Source organism: Carettochelys insculpta, chromosome 4 (genome assembly GCF_033958435.1).
Source record: "Carettochelys insculpta isolate YL-2023 chromosome 4, ASM3395843v1, whole genome shotgun sequence".
Classification (NCBI taxonomy): domain Eukaryota; kingdom Metazoa; phylum Chordata; order Testudines; family Carettochelyidae; genus Carettochelys; species Carettochelys insculpta.
The window spans coordinates 116689481-116708253 of record NC_134140.1 but is presented as its reverse complement, the minus strand read 5'-3'; the positions used below and the strand labels follow the sequence as shown (position 1 = coordinate 116708253).

At 43.6% G+C, this 18773-nt stretch overlaps 1 protein-coding gene across 1 annotated transcript in view; it reads right to left on the bottom strand.

Moving 5' to 3' along the window:
• UNC5C (unc-5 netrin receptor C) overlaps positions 1 to 18773 on the bottom strand; it is a 392973-nt gene that overhangs the window by 116895 nt on the left and 257305 nt on the right. The window contains exon 3 of the mRNA XM_074991994.1: positions 3475 to 3618. Coding sequence (XP_074848095.1) covers positions 3475 to 3618 — 144 coding nt within the window. The remainder of the gene's footprint in view (positions 1 to 3474; positions 3619 to 18773) is intronic.

Here is an 18773-nt window from a genome sequence, read left to right as displayed (position 1 = left end):
TATATATATATAATCTCATGAAAGGCAATTACACATCTATAACTTTAACGTTCCCTTTTATCTTCATCTGATATACATTCAGGCTTTAAATGAAGTAAAGTATGATGGACATTTGTCAAGTGCTAACTGGCAGGACACCAAAATCTACTAAGTGATTTAATGCAGGTTTCATAATCTGAAAAAGCTGTGGAAACATTGCTAAAGCTCTTGAAGCACAGTACTAACATTTGGAATGGGTAGTTAAAGTTCACTGCTTTCCTGTCAGAAAAACCCCAGAGAACTCTAAAATGTTTGTTTGCCACTAGAAAAGGATTCAGTACAAAAGGCCATATATGAATCACTCCTGAATTAGGGGAAATTGGGATTCAAAGCAGATTCTGTATACCTACATATTTATAGTGCACACATTGCTGTGATATTTATGTCTCTAAGTATGCTTAAGATCACCAACACCTAATTAGCAGATAAAGCACCAGAGAGGAGCTCAGGATCTACTCCTGACTCTGCCACTTATCTCGTAGGGGGAACTTCGTGCAATACAGTACATTTCTGGGCCTCAGTGTTCCCATCCTTGAAATATTAAATGTTTTTAGCTGTAACTTAACCAAAATAATAAAACAAATTGTTTTGGTTTGACCTAAAACAAACAAACTAACAAAAAATTCTTGAAAAAACAAAAAAGCAAAACTGTTTTGTTTGATATTAAATGACATGTATTACATGACCCAAAACAAATTGTGTTTTGTTTTGTTTTCTTTATTGGATTTTTCTTTACCTTTGTTTTAATAAAACAAACATAGTTGAATTTCTAATTAAAACAGTATTGCAAAATGAAGAGTTGCAACATTTTGTTTTAAAAGCACTGAAATGAAACGTTTGAACTTTTGCAGACTATTTTTCCTTTCCCTGTTGTTGTTTTCCTCTTTTGGTCAAAACAATTTGCTAAATTTAATCCAAAATCATGAATAGTTTTGTCAGCCTACGACAAAACTATATTTTCTGGTGAATAACGATTAGTCTGAAAATTACTGCTCTGTTCTAAGGAACAGCATTATATAAGGTATTATCTTATGCAGTAATATCTGATAATCAGATTAAATTGGTCTATGCTTTGATGAAACCCAAACCATGCATCCAAACTCCATTAAATTCTGGGAAAAATTTTCTCCAGATCCAGCTCTACATCTAAAATTCATAGGCAAAATCCATTTCTAGTCAAAGTGTTCCACATGCTTACTTAAAATTAGCCTGCTGAACCTCTACCTAGACATGTCAATAAAAGTGGCTGGATTTATAGAGGTGCTGACCAGCCTCAATCCAAGTAACTTCACTGAGGGCAGGATGGCATTCCAAAAAGCCATTTCTAAGTGGCTTGAGATAATATTAAGTCATAGCAAAATGATAAGCAAGTAGTCCTTCATTAGTCTTTCTCCTTGTAGTGAGTCAGTATGGCCTCCTGCAGACTCAGAGGCAGATGAGGCTGTGAAGAGGCCCTGGTGGGCGGGACCGGAGCTAGGATACCAGAGGCCTGCCCCTCAGAGGGCGGAGCCCAGGACTAGAAGAGCCCAGGGCGGGGCTCAGGGCTCATTAAAGGCTGGGCCTCCGGGCAGGGGGGAAGCGCCTGCCCGAGCTCCCCGGTGCCCAGGGCAGAGGGCCTGTTGCCGCCCGGCCAGGCCGGAGGAGCAAGCCCCCAGTGGCTCCCAACAACCCCAAATCCAGATGCCCAAGGGGGACTACCCGGACTTCCCAGACCTGCCAGGGCCCTCATGCCGGCGGAGACCCCCCGCCAGGGAAGAAGCCTCAGCGGACCATTGCAGCCCTCAGGCCCAGGATCGCCGTGGGTCCCCCGTGCTACCGCCGCCCGACTACCCCAATGACATTGAGATGGGCGACTGGCCGGAGCCCCCGAAGGTGGATGACCTGGAGGAGACTGACCTAGAGGGACCCCCTGACCAGATGGACTGGGACCTTCCGCCAGCGGAGGTAGAGGTAGGAAGTGGCCCGGGGAACGACGCTCCCGAACCCATGGCAGTGTGTTGCGGCCTGGATCCCCACTGCCGTGATTGTGTGTGAGCGACGCCAGGGCCCCGGGCCGGGTCGCAGTGGAGTGGGAGGGCCTGCAACCCCCTACCCCCTCCTTGACAGGGCCAGCCCGCACTGGGCCTGTGCTTAAGCCCTTGTGCTGGTGCCCCGCCCCAAACTGAGGGCTGGGCCTGTGCTTAAGCCCTTGTGCTGGTGCTCCGCCCCAAACTGAGGGCTGGGCCTGTGCTTAAGCCCTTGTGCTGCTGCCCCGCCCTGGACTGAGGGCTGGGCTGAGCTTGTACTGCTACTTTGAACTGCTGCCCCGCCCTGGACTGAGGGCTGGGCTGAGCTTGTACTGCTACTTTGAACTGCTGCCCCGCCCTGGACTGAGGGCTGGGCTGAGCTTGTACTGCTACTTTGAACTGCTACCCCGCCCTGGACTGAGGGGCTGGGGCCTGTATTGTATTGCACTGGGAACTGCTGACCACCCCAACTGAGTGCAGGCCGGTGTTGCAACCCCTCTTTGGTTGCCGACGCCCTAGGCCAAGGGCCGGGTGGTCTAGGACTTCCTACACTCCTTAATGGTGTTGGTAAGGGATATATTCTTTTAAATGGAAGAGGAATTCCCTTTTTCTTCTAAAAATCTCAGGCTATATCCAGTATAGACAAGCCAGCCAAGTACCCAGCTGCAGGTGAGCACTCACCAAACAATGTTGCTTTGCTCCTTTCTCCAGAGGCAGGTAAAACAACTTCTGAATTACTTAGGTTGCTTGCACTGTACTAAACAGAAACTCACTTAATCCTCATGAAAGGGAAATAGGAATACCCACTGCAGGTCCTGTATTACAAAGACAAACTCCTCTGAAAATTAATGAACATTAAATATTTGTACAGTCATCTGAAGGTCTGTTGTCTGGAAGCTGGTTGCCCTTTTTTGTTTGTGGATGAACTGATTGCAGAGAAAGGTTTTAAAATAAATATTGAGGTTAGTAATCATACATAGAGTCGATGAAATTTAGGCACTAAAATGCCTATACTTGCTATCATAGTTCCTCTCTGATTATGGTGATATGCTAAATTTGGTTTCCATTTGTCAGTGAAAAGCTGCATTATTAAATTGCTGAAGAGACACAGAGAACTGTTCTTACCCCATAACAGGGTTTGATTTGTTGAATTCCAGGCTATTAGCTTTAAATATTGTCTTTGGGTCAGAACCATTGCAGAATTGCATAATTTGCTGTTATTGACTTTTTAAATAAATCCTGAAAAAGGAGAATGCCAGTCTTGCTCGCCAAATGGAAGAAATGATAGATTGACACATCTAGGTGAAATGCTGGTGGCCTGAAGTCTAACATACTGTGTTATCTACCATGGAAGATTCAAGATGTATGCAGTGTATGCAATTAGAAGCAAAAATCCTTCACCCAGACACCTTAGAGAAGAGGTACTCACATGCAATGCGAACATAGGCCTTTCGGCTCTTAGTAGTGCCGGCAGAGCTCCAAGCGACACACTGGCACCAGTAATCTTCGGGTCCAAAGAGTTCTTCCACCTGCTGACGGGAAATCTCAATGCTCACTTCCCGAACAATCAAACCTGTCAGGATACAATTAATAGCCTGAGTTCATTAGAATTGCTGAAGCTATTGTTCAAAGTAATAAATCAGAGGAGGGAACACAGAAGCATGCTTGTAAAATTCTTTTCAAATTTTATAAGCCTGTCTGATGATTTACTCATCAGCTCTTATCTTGAGGAGGACGTTAAGAAAAATAACAACATGTATGCACCGAAGAACATTGTAAGGTGAGCGAACAAGTGGATATTTTGTGAGTCTCGTTTACATCATGTAGATGTACTCATGTACACACAATACACACAAATATATGGCAGATCTTTCCCTAGTGTAAACCACAGTAGATCCACTGCTTCCTGTTGACACCTGGTAAGGATCAGGCAAGGGCAATTGTAAAATGAAACATGCTTCCCATCTCACACTATCAGGAGCTGGGCAAAAATATGAAATCTCCTCCTTTAAAAAAATGTGTGCTGAAGTGCTGATGGAACAACTCTTGTTCACTCACACACTAAATCACACGCAGAACTATGGCTCATAAAAACATAAAAATGAAATTCTTGTCTATAAGAACGGTCTCAAATCCTGCAGTAAAATTATTGTAAGCAGCATTATTTTGGACAATTGAGAAGACAACTTTACATCACAGTACTGCAGGCACTGTGCTCAGCTTTCCCCTCAACATGCCTTCCTGCATAACCTCTCATAATGCCTTATAATGCAATCCTCAAAAATCTGCAACAGTGATGATAACACTGTCACTGCCATTACAAACCTAGCACTTACCCAGTTGACAAGTAGAACTGCTACCTTTTTTTTTCTGTGCTGAGCACAAGGAAATATTGTGAGATCTCTGTTAATGCTACAGGTTGAACCTCTCTAATCTGGCACTCTTTCTTGTCTGGCAAACTCTGTAATGCAGCATGATTTTAGTTATCTATGACCACTTATAGGTATGGCAAAATTTCCCATGGTCCTATAAAATTTGTTTACAACCACTAGTCTTGGTTCTCATTGTTCTTTGCTCTTCTTTATCTGTAATTTACCCCTAATTGTCTTCTAATAGTCCAGTAAGCAGTGGAAGTGTTGATAATGTGCGAGAAAATATTGACCTCCCATTACCCAGCAAATTCTATTATCTGGCATTGGTCAGGTCCCAAGAATGCTGGACGAGAGAGGTTCAACCTGTAGAACACCTGCAGGAAAGATGAGTTTTTAACATCAGTTGAAAACCTTAGTGTTTTGTATGGTCTCACACTTAAAATTCACAAACCCTGTGAAAATGCTCTTAACTTCAGTTTAAAAATGGCAGCCAAGGTATGTGGGGAAAACAATCTGTGTGTCACTGGTTAACATATTTGCACTGTGTCGCTGGTGCCAAAGTCTCAAACTTTCACAGTGTTTCCATCAATTTAAAAAAATCACTATTTCTAAAATGTCGTCCAACAAAGGACCTTAAGTATATAAATCTCACATAGAAATATTTTGTATGGTGTGACTGATTCTCTTTTTCCTTACTGTAATGCCAGGAAATTTAATTAAATGATACTTGGATGTAAGTGTGCATAGTTTGTCCCCATTACTGAATAACACAGGGCCATGAGCCTTTCTACTGAACACAAAATTGAGTCTTTTCAGGACAGCTACTCTCAGCCTCCTGCCACATAGCTTACCAGGTGATATTCATAAAGTGAATGTTGCCAGTTGTACAGCATAAAGTGTGCTGCATGCTCTGGAAACCAAGCACACATTGATTTTGCCTCCTGCTTCATAGAGGCTCCATTCAGGAAGCTGATGATTAATTATTATTTGTGCACGGTTCTATACAGTCATTTGTGCTGCACACTCTTTGCATCCGAAACTCATGTAACAATGTAGCATAATAAAAAGAACTAAAGGAATTGAAGCACGCAACACCATACAGATTTTTGGTAGGAACTCTTTATAACTGAATGCATTTTCCTGCTAGGTATTACATAATCTGCCATCTTTTTCAGTTTCATTATCTTTGACCTATTTTCCCAGGGAATTATAAGCTATGTTGACAAAAAACATACAGACAAAATAACTCAAAAAACTGCACATATGAGCTTTTCTCCTTGAAACTATACTCAAAATTTGGTTGCTATATTTTGACAAAGTCAAAGCAAAATACAGTTTATATATTTGGAAAGGTGGCAAGCACCACCCTGTAAAACTGCCCAGCTTTAAAGAGCACATTTGGCTCCAAATATGGTTCAGAGCTGTTCACTGTCCTGTCTGTGAGATAAATACTTTTTTCTATAAGATCAATGATATTCTCTATGTAACAGTAGTGAATGTAGAGATTTATGAGTCAGATTCTGAAACCCTTTTATGACTTAGCCCCTTCTTCCATTAGAATCCACACTGATTATTTGTGGATTCAACTTATTCAAAAATGATCTGGAGAAAGGGGTCCACTTTGAGGTAGCAAAGTTTGCAGACCACACTAAACTGATCAAGATAGTTAAGACCAAAGCAAACTATGAAGAACTTCCAAAGAATCTCACAAAACTGAGTGACTGGGTAAGAAAATGGCAAATGAAATTTAATGTGGACAAATGTAAAGTAATGCACACTGGAAAAAATAACTTCAACTATATATAAATATAATAGTTGCTAATTTAGCTACAACTGTAGCCAGACAGAATCCCCCTGTTCTACTCCATCTTGCCTGCTCTACTCCATCTTGCCTCTTTTGGTGCTTAAAAGCACACAGGGCCAAAGAAACAGCCCACTCTGGGAATGCCTGAGAGCACAGATGTGCTAATCACAAGCACAGTCTTTGGTGCCTCAGAGCACAGACAGACTGCCTCATCATGACCCTGAACAGACCGAAACCAGAAAAAGAAAGACAAAACGGGCTAGCAGACGACCAGGGCCTCAGGCTGCCCTTGGCTAGTACCGGTGGTTGATACGCCTACATATCGTCCCAGGAGAGGAATATCCCGCCCATAAGAAAAGAATGCCTAAATTATCTCCACCTTGCAGGTGTGAATTAAGCCTTTGAAACTCCCTGTGAGAACTAGTGTCAGGAGACGATCTAACACAATTGGCATCTTTAAAGATAAGGAAGAGTGTACATGACCCAATGGGAATAAAGTAGGGTCTGGCAGCCCCCTTTAATTGAGCTCCAATTACCTCTACCTGCCAGTCAGGGAGGTCTTTGCCTCCGGAGGTCCCAGAGGTGTCCTCCTCATACTGCTTCTTCCCAAGGGATTGAGTGAGAGACACTGGCCACGCCACGTTGGGTAACGCAGGGGTGAGAACAACACCTGCTATGTGTCTTTGTTCTGCTTTTGCATGCATTTAATAATACATCTATGAATTAAAAGTACTTTTCTGTTATATGCTAGCTATTTGTAATCTAAGAACATAACATATAAGCTTTGTAACCATAAAGTTAAGTTCTTCTTATCAAATAAATAGTAACTGTTTAAGTTTTAACCTGACTCTTCCTGTTACTGTGCAAACCGAACACTAAAAAGAACCCAGCTGGTTTTTGGCTGCTTTAGTGTGGTCATTGGTGATGGGTACTGAGAGCTGAGCACTGAGTCGTGCCGCCTCCACGGGGCAGACTCTTGGGGCACCCATCATCCTCCCTGGCTTCCTGCTGCAAACGGACTTCTGTGTCCTAGCAGTCAAAGGCTCGGGTGAGGAGGCTCTCAGTACAACCTTTGGGACACCCATCAGCCTCCCTGGCTGCCCGCTGCGAAGGGACTTTGTCCTAGCAGTTAAAGACTCGGGTGATAAAACCTTGGGGCATGTGTCAGCCACCCCTGGCTGCCTGCTGCGAAGGGACTGTCTGTCCTAGCAGGTAAAGACTCGGATGAAATAAGGGCACACGTGGTACCTCACCCCGGCCATCGACTAACAACAACTAATCAGGAAAGGGATCTTGGAGTCATCACAGATTGTTCTCTAAAACCATCCACACAATGTGCAGTGGCAGTAAGAAAAGCAAACAGGATGTTAGGAATCATTAAAAAGGGATAAAGAATAATTATTGCCCTTACATAAAATCATAGTACACCCACATCTTGAATGCTGCGTATAGATGGGGTCTCCTCAAGTCAAAAAAGATATATTGGCCTTAGAAAAGGTTAAAAAAGGGCAACTAAAATCTTTAGAGGTTTGGAACTAGAGGTTATCATATGAAATTAATGGGCAGCAGGGTTAAAACAAATACAATGAAGTTCTTCTTCACACAGTGCACAGTCAATCTGTGGAACTCCTTGCCAGAGGAGGCTGTGAGGGCTAGGACTATGCAGGGTTTTAAAAATAGCTAGATAAATTCATGGACCTTAGGTCCATTAATGGCTGTTAGCCAGGATAGGTAACCCTACCCTCTCTTTGTCAGAAGCTGGACATGGATAGCAGGAGAGAGACCATTTGATCATTTCCTATGCGGTCCACTTCCTCTGGGGCATCTAGTATTGGCCACTGTCAGCAGACAGGATACTGGGCTGTATGGAACTTTGATCTGACCCACTATGGCTGCTCTTACATTCTTATAAGTAAGGTTCTGACTTGTGTGCTAAGTATCAGAGGGGTAGCTGTGTTAGCCTGTTTCCACAAAAACAACAAGAAGTCCTGTTGTACCTTATAGACTATTAGATTTATTGGAGCATAAGCTTTCTTGGGCAAAGATCTATTTTGTCAGATGCAGTAGTCAAAGGGCTGACAAGTGGGTCTTTGCCCAAGAAAGCTTATGCTCCAATAAGTCTATTAGTCTATAAGGTGCCACAGGACTTCTCATTGTTTTTAATTTGTGTGAGGAAGGCTACATGACTATCTGTGATTCCTCCTGAGATTTCACACACTCTAAGGGTCTGATTCTGCTGGTCTCACTCTTGCTCAGTAGCACTTGCTCATGTTACAAGGCACCCCAGTGATTTAAAAGCAATTTCATACCTAGTAAAGACAATTCAGCCTAAGAAAAGGTGGCAGAATCTGGCTGCAGAGACATACAACTAGTAATGGGGTAATTTTTCTCTGTGTTGTGACGGGTCAGAATCCTATTGGTGTCCCTTAAAAATAATTCCTACCATTGTGTTACATTATAATTGTCTTAGGAAACATTTAATCTGAAACATCTCAGAGAGCAACTGACATATTAGCTGAAATGATGTTGACATATATGGATGCTAACGTACCGGGGTGCTGCTGTATACCTTGGCTTGATGTGGTGTCCAGTATATACGGGGTTTACAGTTTGAGTCAATGGCTTTCAGCATTCCATATAGATAGGTCCTACAGAAGACCTGATACACTTTAAACAGTACAATACAGAATGAATGTAAAGAAACCTCTCACAGGAGAATAATAATAGCACAAAAACCTTGAAAGGAGAACTTCTGCCTAAGGTTTGGTCTACACTAGGCAGGAAAGTTGATTGCAGATATGCAATTCTAGCAATGGCAATTGAATAACTAGAATCGACTTATCTGCAATCAACTTACCTGGCCCTCTTCACAGAGGGATGTCGATGGGAGAAACTCTCCCATCAACTTCCCTTACTCCTTGCGATATTAAACAGTACAGGAGTCGACTGCCTATCCCAGATAGTTTGATCGTATGGATCTCTACCAGGTGAACAAAATCAAATTCCAGAAGATCAACCCTGACTGGGTCAGTCTTCCAGGTAGTCTAGACATACCCTAAGAGAGATCCTGATCCCACCACTACTACAGATGCTTCTGCTTTTGAATCACGGAAAATAGGCTGAATTCATTTATTAGTCACACAGAGAGAGAGAGAGACACTTTCAGTGATAGCAGCCCTTAATCTCCTCATTAATATGCCTCAGTCTTTACCTGCACATCATTACCTGGAGGGGCAGAAAGACTGTTCACTCCTTGGGATTTCTGCTGAAAGTGCCAAAGTGATGCCAGTTAGTGCCAGTTTCAGACTTGCTGATTTCATGGTGTTAATCTGTATCTTCACAAAACAAAAAAGTACAAAAGTAGTCCTGAAGCCGTTTAAAAACTAACAATATAATTTATTAGGTGATGAACTTTCATGGGAAAGACCCACTTCTTCAGATCTGGAAAATTTCTTCACTTCTTCAGAATTTTCCAGTTCTAAAGAAGTAGGTCTGTCCCACAAAAGCTCATCACCTAATAAATTATATTATTAACTTTTAGAGTGCTACAGGACTGCTTCATTTCTCAATGTTCCTCATGAGCCATCTTTTGCATTACAAATGTTGTTCTAAGGACTCAACTGACTTGCAATGTAACTTTTACATTAGGTCACATGTGATATTAAATCCTCAGAACATCCCATTAAACATTACCAAAACCAAGAGACTGACGAAAACAACTGAATAAACGAATTTTCTGTAAGTCCCCCACTGCTTTTTTTTAGGACTTCGGTGTTGCAGAACTACAAATGACCTGGTTTAAAGATAGCACAGCCTCTATACTCATGCTAACTTCTTTATACAGCATGCTAACTTCTGCACTGATTTACATCTCATGCAACCTCACTGATTGCATGGGATATAAAGCAGTCTGTAATTTGCTTCATGCCACACACTTTATAGCCCATTTTATATTTGCACCCCCCCACACATACACACACACACTTTTGAGTGTTTCTATTTCGACCTGCAATTCTACCTGCCTGACTAGAAATGCATGTGTGTGTAAAATCAGAAGCCATTTAAAAAAAAATGTCCCTGTGTCTCTGCCCTACATGAACCAGGAAGACTCTCAGGTGACTGGTAGTTAGTTCTGATACACTTAATCTCTAGAACACCAATTTAAAACCACCCCACACCAGTAAAAACTGAAACATGAAACTTCTGTGGGATGGTAACATTTCTACTGTGAAATGAGTTGATTGTTTCAGTCAAGTTCCCAGCACACAGTATGTACATCACTGAATAAACCCCATTCACAATGGCATATGTGCCAACAGCCTGACAAAATTCCAGTAAATTGCAAATTTGCATAAATTAATATATTTGCATAAATTCAAACATGAAGCATCAGAAACAGATGCTTTCCTATTTTATAGTTATGCAATAACAAACTCAATTGTAGGAAGATAATTGAATGCACTTGTGGGAACCTAGACTGTTTGATATGTGTCATATACCATATGTAAATTAAATAAATAAAGATACAATCTTTATTAAACACTTCCACGGTGTGCTTACAGCATAGCTCCTACTTTCTTTTCGTGCACTAAATAGCCTGAAGATGATGGGGTGGGGAGGGTGGAATCTTTGCTTGTACTAGCTCATAGTTTGAGGCTTCTCCCCTGGCTTTCGTGCCCACCTAGGGCTATAAGGGGAATATACATTTTTGTCCCATGCAGGCTAACCAGACCTCAGACACAGCCATCCATGAATGAGCAGACGATGTGACTTGCAGGAGTTGTGTGTGTGGCAGGGTGCAGTCCTAAAGTGAGGAGTCAAATCAGACAGTCAAGCCCTTTGAATCAAGTTTGTATAAGAACTAGTAATGATATTCTATGAATGTACACTGGAAAAAAAGGGATTCATAACAACATGCATTCTGATTTTTCATTCACAAATGTTTGATTTCTGACCTTAATAAACAACCCGAAAATTGCAAGGGAGTCCCAAGAACTGCTCAGAATTTTGACACTTAAATAAGATACCACAATAAAGCTCAGAAAGGAGAACAAATAAAAGAGGAGAAATAGTTGCTTAGAATTCAGTCTTGTGGATTTGGATAATCGAAATTATGAAAGAAATCTGAGAAAGTAAAGATGTGTTTGTCTTTGAAGTCTTTGAAATTGTTTAGTTTCAGGGTTATTTACACACACAAATCTCTCTGAATTTATAAAATCCACCCAACATAAGCACGGAGCCTGCTATCGGAAAAAAATCCATTAAAGTACTGGAACTTCCCTACAGAAAGGGCCAAACACCTGAAGGGAAACACCATGAAATCAGCAAGTCTGAAACTGGCACTAACTGGCATCACTTTGGCACTTTCAGCAGAAATCCCGATGACTGAACAATCTTTTTACCCCTCCAGGTAAGAACTGAGGCATATCTATGAGGAGATTAAGGCTCGTTAGCACTGAAAGTGTCCGTTTTATACCAGTTCTTTGAAGGCTTCAATCTCCAGGGCTGTCAATCTATTAATATATACCAGCACTACATGCATTTGATCACATTGTAATCAAAAATTATACTTTTTCTGGGTTGGATGGTTCCTTGGACTACGTGCCCATGGAAGCAAATGAAGAGAAAGAACTTTCCTTGCATTCCTTCACTGTTTACTTGGACAGGACAGGATTTACAAGAGTGCTGTGAGCAAGACATGAGAAGTCATTCTTCTGCTCTACTCAGAGCTCATTAGGCCTCAACTGGAGTTTTGTGTCCAGTTCTGGTCACCACACTTCAAGAAATATGTGGAGAAATTGGAGAAGGTCCAGAGAAGGGCAACAAGAATGATTAAAGGTCAAGAGAACATGAGCTATGAGGGAAGACTGAAAGAACTGGGCTTGTTTAGTTTAGAAAAGAGAAGACTTAGAGGGGACATGATAGTGGTTTTCAAGTACCTCAAAGAGGGTTACAAGGAGGAGGGAGAAAAACTGTTCTCCTTGGCCCCTGAGGATAGTACAAGGAGCAATGGGCTTAAACTGAAGCACGCGAGGTTTAGATTAGACATTAGAGAGAACATGCTAACTGTCAGGGTGGTTAAACACTGGAATAAGTTACATACGGTGGTTGTGGAAACTCCATCGCTGGAGATATTTAAGAGCAGATTAGAGAGACACCTATTGGGGATGGTCTGGATGGTGCTTGGTCCTACTGTGAGGGCAGGGGACTGGATTCGGTGACCTCTTGAAGTCCCTTCCAGTTCTAGAGTTCTACAATTCTGTAATTCTAGCTGTGGGTGGGGAAATGGGTGGGAAAAGGCACCGAACAAATGGAGCCTTGACTTAATCTGCTTATTTGCTGATTGGTACAGCTAACTGAGCACGCAAGATTGGAGGGATAGTTATCTGCAGCTAGCACAGGAGAACACTAATCATTTCCCCACCTCGAGCAAAGGGAGAGAAGGGAGGGAATTATGCTTTTATACATAGCCCTTTACTATAACTTGCATTCTCGATAAACAGTCTAGCCAATGATCCCGAAGTACTTAATATAATACATTAACTAGTTAAGTAAATTATGAGGTAAATTACATGTTTTTCAAAGCCAGGAGATGTACCTCTTTTAAAAATGTCCATAAATGTGTCATAATAATATCATATTATGTTATTATATAATTAGAAACTGTCATAAAAATTAACGGGTTCCGTTTTGCTCTCATTGAATTAAATGGCCAAACTCACAATGATTTCTACAGCATACATATGTATATACCTAAACTGCAAGAGCTAGGACCACCAGCTTGGACCACTAACAAGGTTTGGATGTGCCTGGACAAGGGGAAGTGCTGGCAGTGGGGCTGTTTTCCATAACAAGGAAAGGGATGGGCAGAGGGAGGCAAAAGGGTGGAGCACAGAGAGAGGTTACTGAGAGTGGCAACAGGCTGGAGGACAGAAGGGGCTGCTGAAGGCTAGGAGTTGCCCCCAAAGTGCTGCCCCCACAGACCAGCTGCAGGACGGAAGTGGGGAGTACAACTAGAAGCCAGGGCCAGGCCATGGATTGCCACCCCCAACAACAGGCTGCAGTATGGAGGGCACTGTCCCAAGCAAAGCTTCCCCTGTAGCAGCTGCCAACAAGGGAAGTAGCAGCAGGCTGGAGACTGTCCCCCGAGTGCTGCTCCCTCATAGACAGGCTGCAGGCCAGGGATGGGCCAGGGTCAATCTGCAGAGTCCCAGCCACTGCACAACAAGTGTGCAGCCCTGGATGCCCCAACACCCCCAGGAAGAGTTGCTGCCCAAGGAACACTACCCCATCTCCTTCAGGAGGAGATGCTGGTGGGGAAGCACTGCCTTGGACTCCTGGGTGGCGATGCTGCAGGAGCACTACCACCCTCACTGCCAGAGGTGGCCCTAGCAACACCCTTGCCACTTCCTATCCCCCCACGCTGAGCCCTCTGGCATAATTTCTGCACTTGACAGCTACCTTGAGCTACCCCTTAACTCCCCCACACCTCACAGCCCTGTGGCCTAAGCCACACCCCCCCCCACTCCCTCACCCTTGAACCCTCACTCCTGTTAAAGACCCGAGCGGTGGTGGGTACATCTGTGAGAGCATGTGTGTTTCACACCTACAATATTTTATATCTTTTATGGTGCCCACCACTAAAATGCATTCACTCCTGTGGCAAAACCCAACACTTGTTTTATTAGGCACAGTAACCCTGCACAATGGCTTAGGAGAGACAGTAAAGAATACTGTATTTATTAGAAAGTTGAGAAAAATTTTACATTTGTGTGGCGGGGGGGTTGGCAGAACAAAAATTAGAAGCTATGCAGCTGTCAGTGTAAAATTTAGCTTCCAAATTATAAGACTCTGCATGTTTCATTTATTTCGTTAGATGCCCTTTTGTGTTTTTGTGCTTTCAATTGGCCATGAGATACTTCCTCAACTAGTAATCAAACATACCAGAGACCGCATCTCCCAGGACATGCACTAAATGTGTGAGAGAATCTCTCCATTTTGGTGAAGTTTCTAGACATTTTGCGCAAGGTGGGTGGAATTGGAAGTTGTCTCCTGGTAGGGGGGCAGGCAGGTTATCTGCATTACTGGGACTCTTACAGCTACCACAAATATGCAGTAACACCTGAAACTCTAAATTTTATATATTACTTTTGCTGTGTCCACCTGTCTGTCTGCCACTCATCATGTCTGGGATAAAGAAATAGTGTGTGATACCTTTATTGTAAATAATAGCTCTGTTAGCAATACTTTGGAATTGCATAGTGCCTGCCAGCTGAAGCTTCAGGTGCATTAAAATGGTGAGTAAATTTGTACATCTATGTTTCACAGATGATGAAAATGACAGAGTAAGATAAAGTGACTTGCTCAAAATCACAAAATAACTCAGTGCCAGAGTCTATAATATAGCCATTGTTTTTGATCCCCAGATCCCTGTTCTAGGCACTAGGACTGGACTATGGCTATGTCTGTGCTGAGGGTTTTTTGATATTACTTAGGTTGACCTTCTAATGTCTAAATAAGTAGTATCGGAAAATCACATTCACACAGCCACAGCATTGAGGAACAGAGAGTTCTCATTTACAGCCAAAATTCACAGCCACAGCATTGCAAAAGGAGACTTCACATGAGCCAATCATAGCTGTGTGTTGATCACACACATTTCTTTTCGACCTTGAAAGAAATCAGCAAAAGTCATTCACAGAGCTGGAGTAATTGTTTTGAGGGAAAAGCCCTCTAATCTCGAATTATCCAATTGGCCATGTGAATGCTTTGGGGATTTTGTTTTGGAAAAAAAGGGTTTTTCCAAAACATAAACAAAAACAAGCCAAAACACCTCAAGCCTTCAGATGTCTCCTGGGTACCTGCGAGGTGAGATCCTGACCCCACTGAAGTCAATGAGAGTTCTGCAATTGACTTAAGTGAGGCCATGATTTGTAATTAGTAGTTAGTCAGAATCAGCTTTATGCTCCCTCCAGAAAAGGCAGAACATTTCCTATCTTATCAAACTGGCCAAGAACACAATCCAAACAAAATTACTTCAGATATGCATAATAAAATGTTCACCTAGTGCTTCTTATGTTACTTGGTCTCCTGTGGTAATACTTAGTGATCCATGCAGAGTATGGCCAACTTTTTCACTCAGAGAGACTCAGAATAGTTACCTGACCTACTGTTCAGCCACAGACTCATAAACATTCTCTTTTTTGGAGGAAGAGGAGATCTGAATAATTTTACTCAATGAAATATTATTTTTATAATCAATAATAAGTCAAATCAATGGTATGTGATGGTGGAAACTTGTTTACAGAGATGGGTCTCTCACAGCCATAGAATGACTGTTCAAACACTTCGAAGTACTCCTATAATGGTGAGCGGTATTTCAAATGTTAAAACATAGTGTGAGAACAAATAGAACTGCTTCATGTATAATGATTCTTGTTGAGAAAAATGGTGTCTCTGCATTCTGTTGGGATTAGATATGATTGCATTTGCCTCCTGTGCACTTCATTTTCTGTATCAACTGCAATCTGAACTACAAAGAAACAAAAAAATACTTGGAAATAAGTAAAAAAAGTTCAGAGACTTAAAACCCCTCCAACAGCCTTTCTCTCTGTGTGCATCTGCTCTTTCTGACTTACCAGTAATGGCTAGTTGGCTAATGGCACACAAGAAGACGAGGTAAATACTGAGTGGAAAAATTTAGCTCAGATTTTTAAATGAATACCTTCCACCTATGCTTATTCCGTTTATAGCCTTGCCCTTATTAGAGGGGGAAAAAACAGATGCATTCTTAACTCAAGTTAACTAACCTGAAGTAAACTCCTAGTGAAGACAAGCCGTTGGAGCCAAGAGCTGGCAGGTGAAAGTAAACCTTTGAAGAGCCTGAATTCCTGTTTCTATAGGCAGGGAGGGGATCAGGCACTTCCTGATCAGCCCTCGGCCCCATCAGCATTGTGGCAGTTCTCCTACCCTTCTTGTTCTCTAAGGACTCTTAGGCTGTGGCCACACTTGGCCAAAACTTCGAAATGGCCATGCAAATGGCCATTTCAAAGATTACTAATGAGACACTGAATTGAATATTCAGCACCTCATTAGTATTAGGACGCTTCCGGCAGCAGAGGGGAACAAGGGGATTTCGAAAGGAGTGGGGTCCTTTCGAAAAGGACCCCTGTGTAGCTGCGTCGAGCTGCGCGCTTTCGAAAGTGGCGCTTTCGAAGTGCCGTGGCTGGAAGCGTCCTAATGTTAATGAGGCGCTGAATATTCAATTCAGTGCTTCATTAGTAAACTTTGAAATAAACATTTGCATGGTCATTTCGAAGTTTTGGCCAAGTGTGGCCACAGCCTTATTTTTTAATGGAAATAGCCTGGAGATTGCTGGTAATTTGCATTTGTCTAAGGTGGAAGGATCCTAAAAAGAGAAGACTCATTTTCCCTCTATTTCTTAGTTTATTCCCTTTTTCCTGAACACTTTAAATAAAGGCAGTTTTCATAAGCTCCACAGGACTCTGAAGCAGAGTTTGGACTGAAATCCCTCTGGAGGATCTAAGAGAGCATCTGGATTTTGTGCAGCTTTTCGTTGTGAGGGCAGTAGGTTGTTGTTGCTTAAGTGGGAGGAGGTAGGGAGGAATGTTTCCAGTTCCAGGGTCTCTGGTGGCTTCTCTAATTGAAAAAGGAGAAAAACTTGTTTTGTGTGTGCAAAGCCTTTCAGGTAGTATTGCAGGGGCCGGTACACACCAGGGCCAGGGCAGAAATGCTACGAGGCCTATTGCATTCTATCCTGCGTTCAAGCCTCTCTCTCAGTAGTGATGCCCCATGAAGTCAGAGCTAATGGTCTGTGAGCCAGGAACCTCAGTCTAAAGGGGATGATATCATCAAAACAGCTATCTGTGCTGTGTCTGCCTTCAGGCAGGGAGGAACTTCATCCACATTTTGGCTGCTACAGAAGACCAGAAGGAACAATATTAGACAATGATCCAGACAGAAACTTGTAATACACATCCAAAGTGCATGGGCTGGGCCCCGCGCTGGCTGGGGAGGGGTGTGGCTAGCATTGTGCGGGGGGAAGGGGGTTCTTTGTTGGGGGTGACCTGAGCTGGGCTGCAGAGTGGCTGGGGAAGGGGCTGGGACTGGCATGGTGTGGGAGCCTCTGTTGTGGGGGCTGGGCCGAGTCCTGTGCTGGCCAGAGGAGGAGCTCCATTGGGGCTGGACCAGGCCCTGTGCTGGCCAGGAGAGGGTTGGGGCTAGCATGGTGCAGGAGAGAGGGGACACTCCACTGGGGGTGGAGGTGGGCTGGGCCCTGCTGTGGCTGGGGAAGGGCCGGGTATGGCATGGTGCCGGGGCTCCATTGTGGGGGCTGGGCCCGGGCCCATGCTGGCTGGAGAAGGGGCTGGCATGGAGCATGGAGATGGGAAAAAGTGACCATCTGTCCTGTATTAGGTGGGACAGTCCCATATTTGGGACACCACAAAGGTATCCCGATTTACTTTTTAAAGGGGACTAAGTGTCCCGTATTTGGGTCCCCCCCATCTGCTGACCTTTTCCCCTAGCAGCTGCGCAGGTGCAGATGCTGGCAGGATTCACTTCTGAGCCTCAGGGAAGGTGGGGGAGCATGAGCAGCTGCCACGTCCCTGACGTTTCCCAGGACTCCCATGGCGCTCCGGCAGCTGCCACTTCCCTGGGGCTCCGAAGGCGGTGAGGGCCGGCGGCTGCTGCTCCTCACCTGTGGCTCCCGAGACGTGGTGGGGTCTGCTGCTTCCCCGGGCTCCTGGAGAGCACCAGAAGCTGCCGATTCCCTGGGGCTCTTGGGGAGGTCCAGCAGCTGCTGCCTCCTTCCAGGGCCCCCAGGGCTTGGTGGAGCCTGGAGGAGCCACCCCTCCCCTCCATACCTCCCTGTTCCATATTTGTGACAGGGAGATATGGTCGCCCTGGGGTGGGAACATGGTAGAACCTTACCTGGACAGACAGATGGACACATCGCAAGTAATATATAAGATTTGGAGGTTCAGGTTTAACTGCATATTTGCGGTAGCCGTAAGAGTCCCAGTACTGCAGACAACCCCCCTACCCCCAGCAGACATGTGAATTCAAATATCTTTAAAACAATGCAGAGCTGGCTCTTCTTGCTGTTCAAACATTTTCACAGGCAAAGGAAATACACAACAAAACTCCTCTTAGGGAGACAATTTCCAGGGCCACCCCTCTTATGCAAAAGGTCTAGAAACAGCACCAAAACAGAGGCATTCTCTCACACATTTAGTGCCATATGTCCGTGCTCTTTGGGTCACCCCCCACCTCCTCCTTAAATTAATAATCAAATTATTAATCCTGCAACACTTTATTCTTCCCAAAATCTCAGAACAAGTGTGCAGCAGCACTTCTGCCGGAATCTATAATTTCTGAAATAAGACAGGGCTCCAGTCCATGAATACATCTGCATTCGTGTCAAGCCACAGCAGCTAAGGGCTGCCTGTCATTCAGCAGTCACTGCAGTCACATTTGGTGGTCCCTCAGCAATACTGCAAGTGTTGGTACCACTAAAAGGGTGCACGGGGG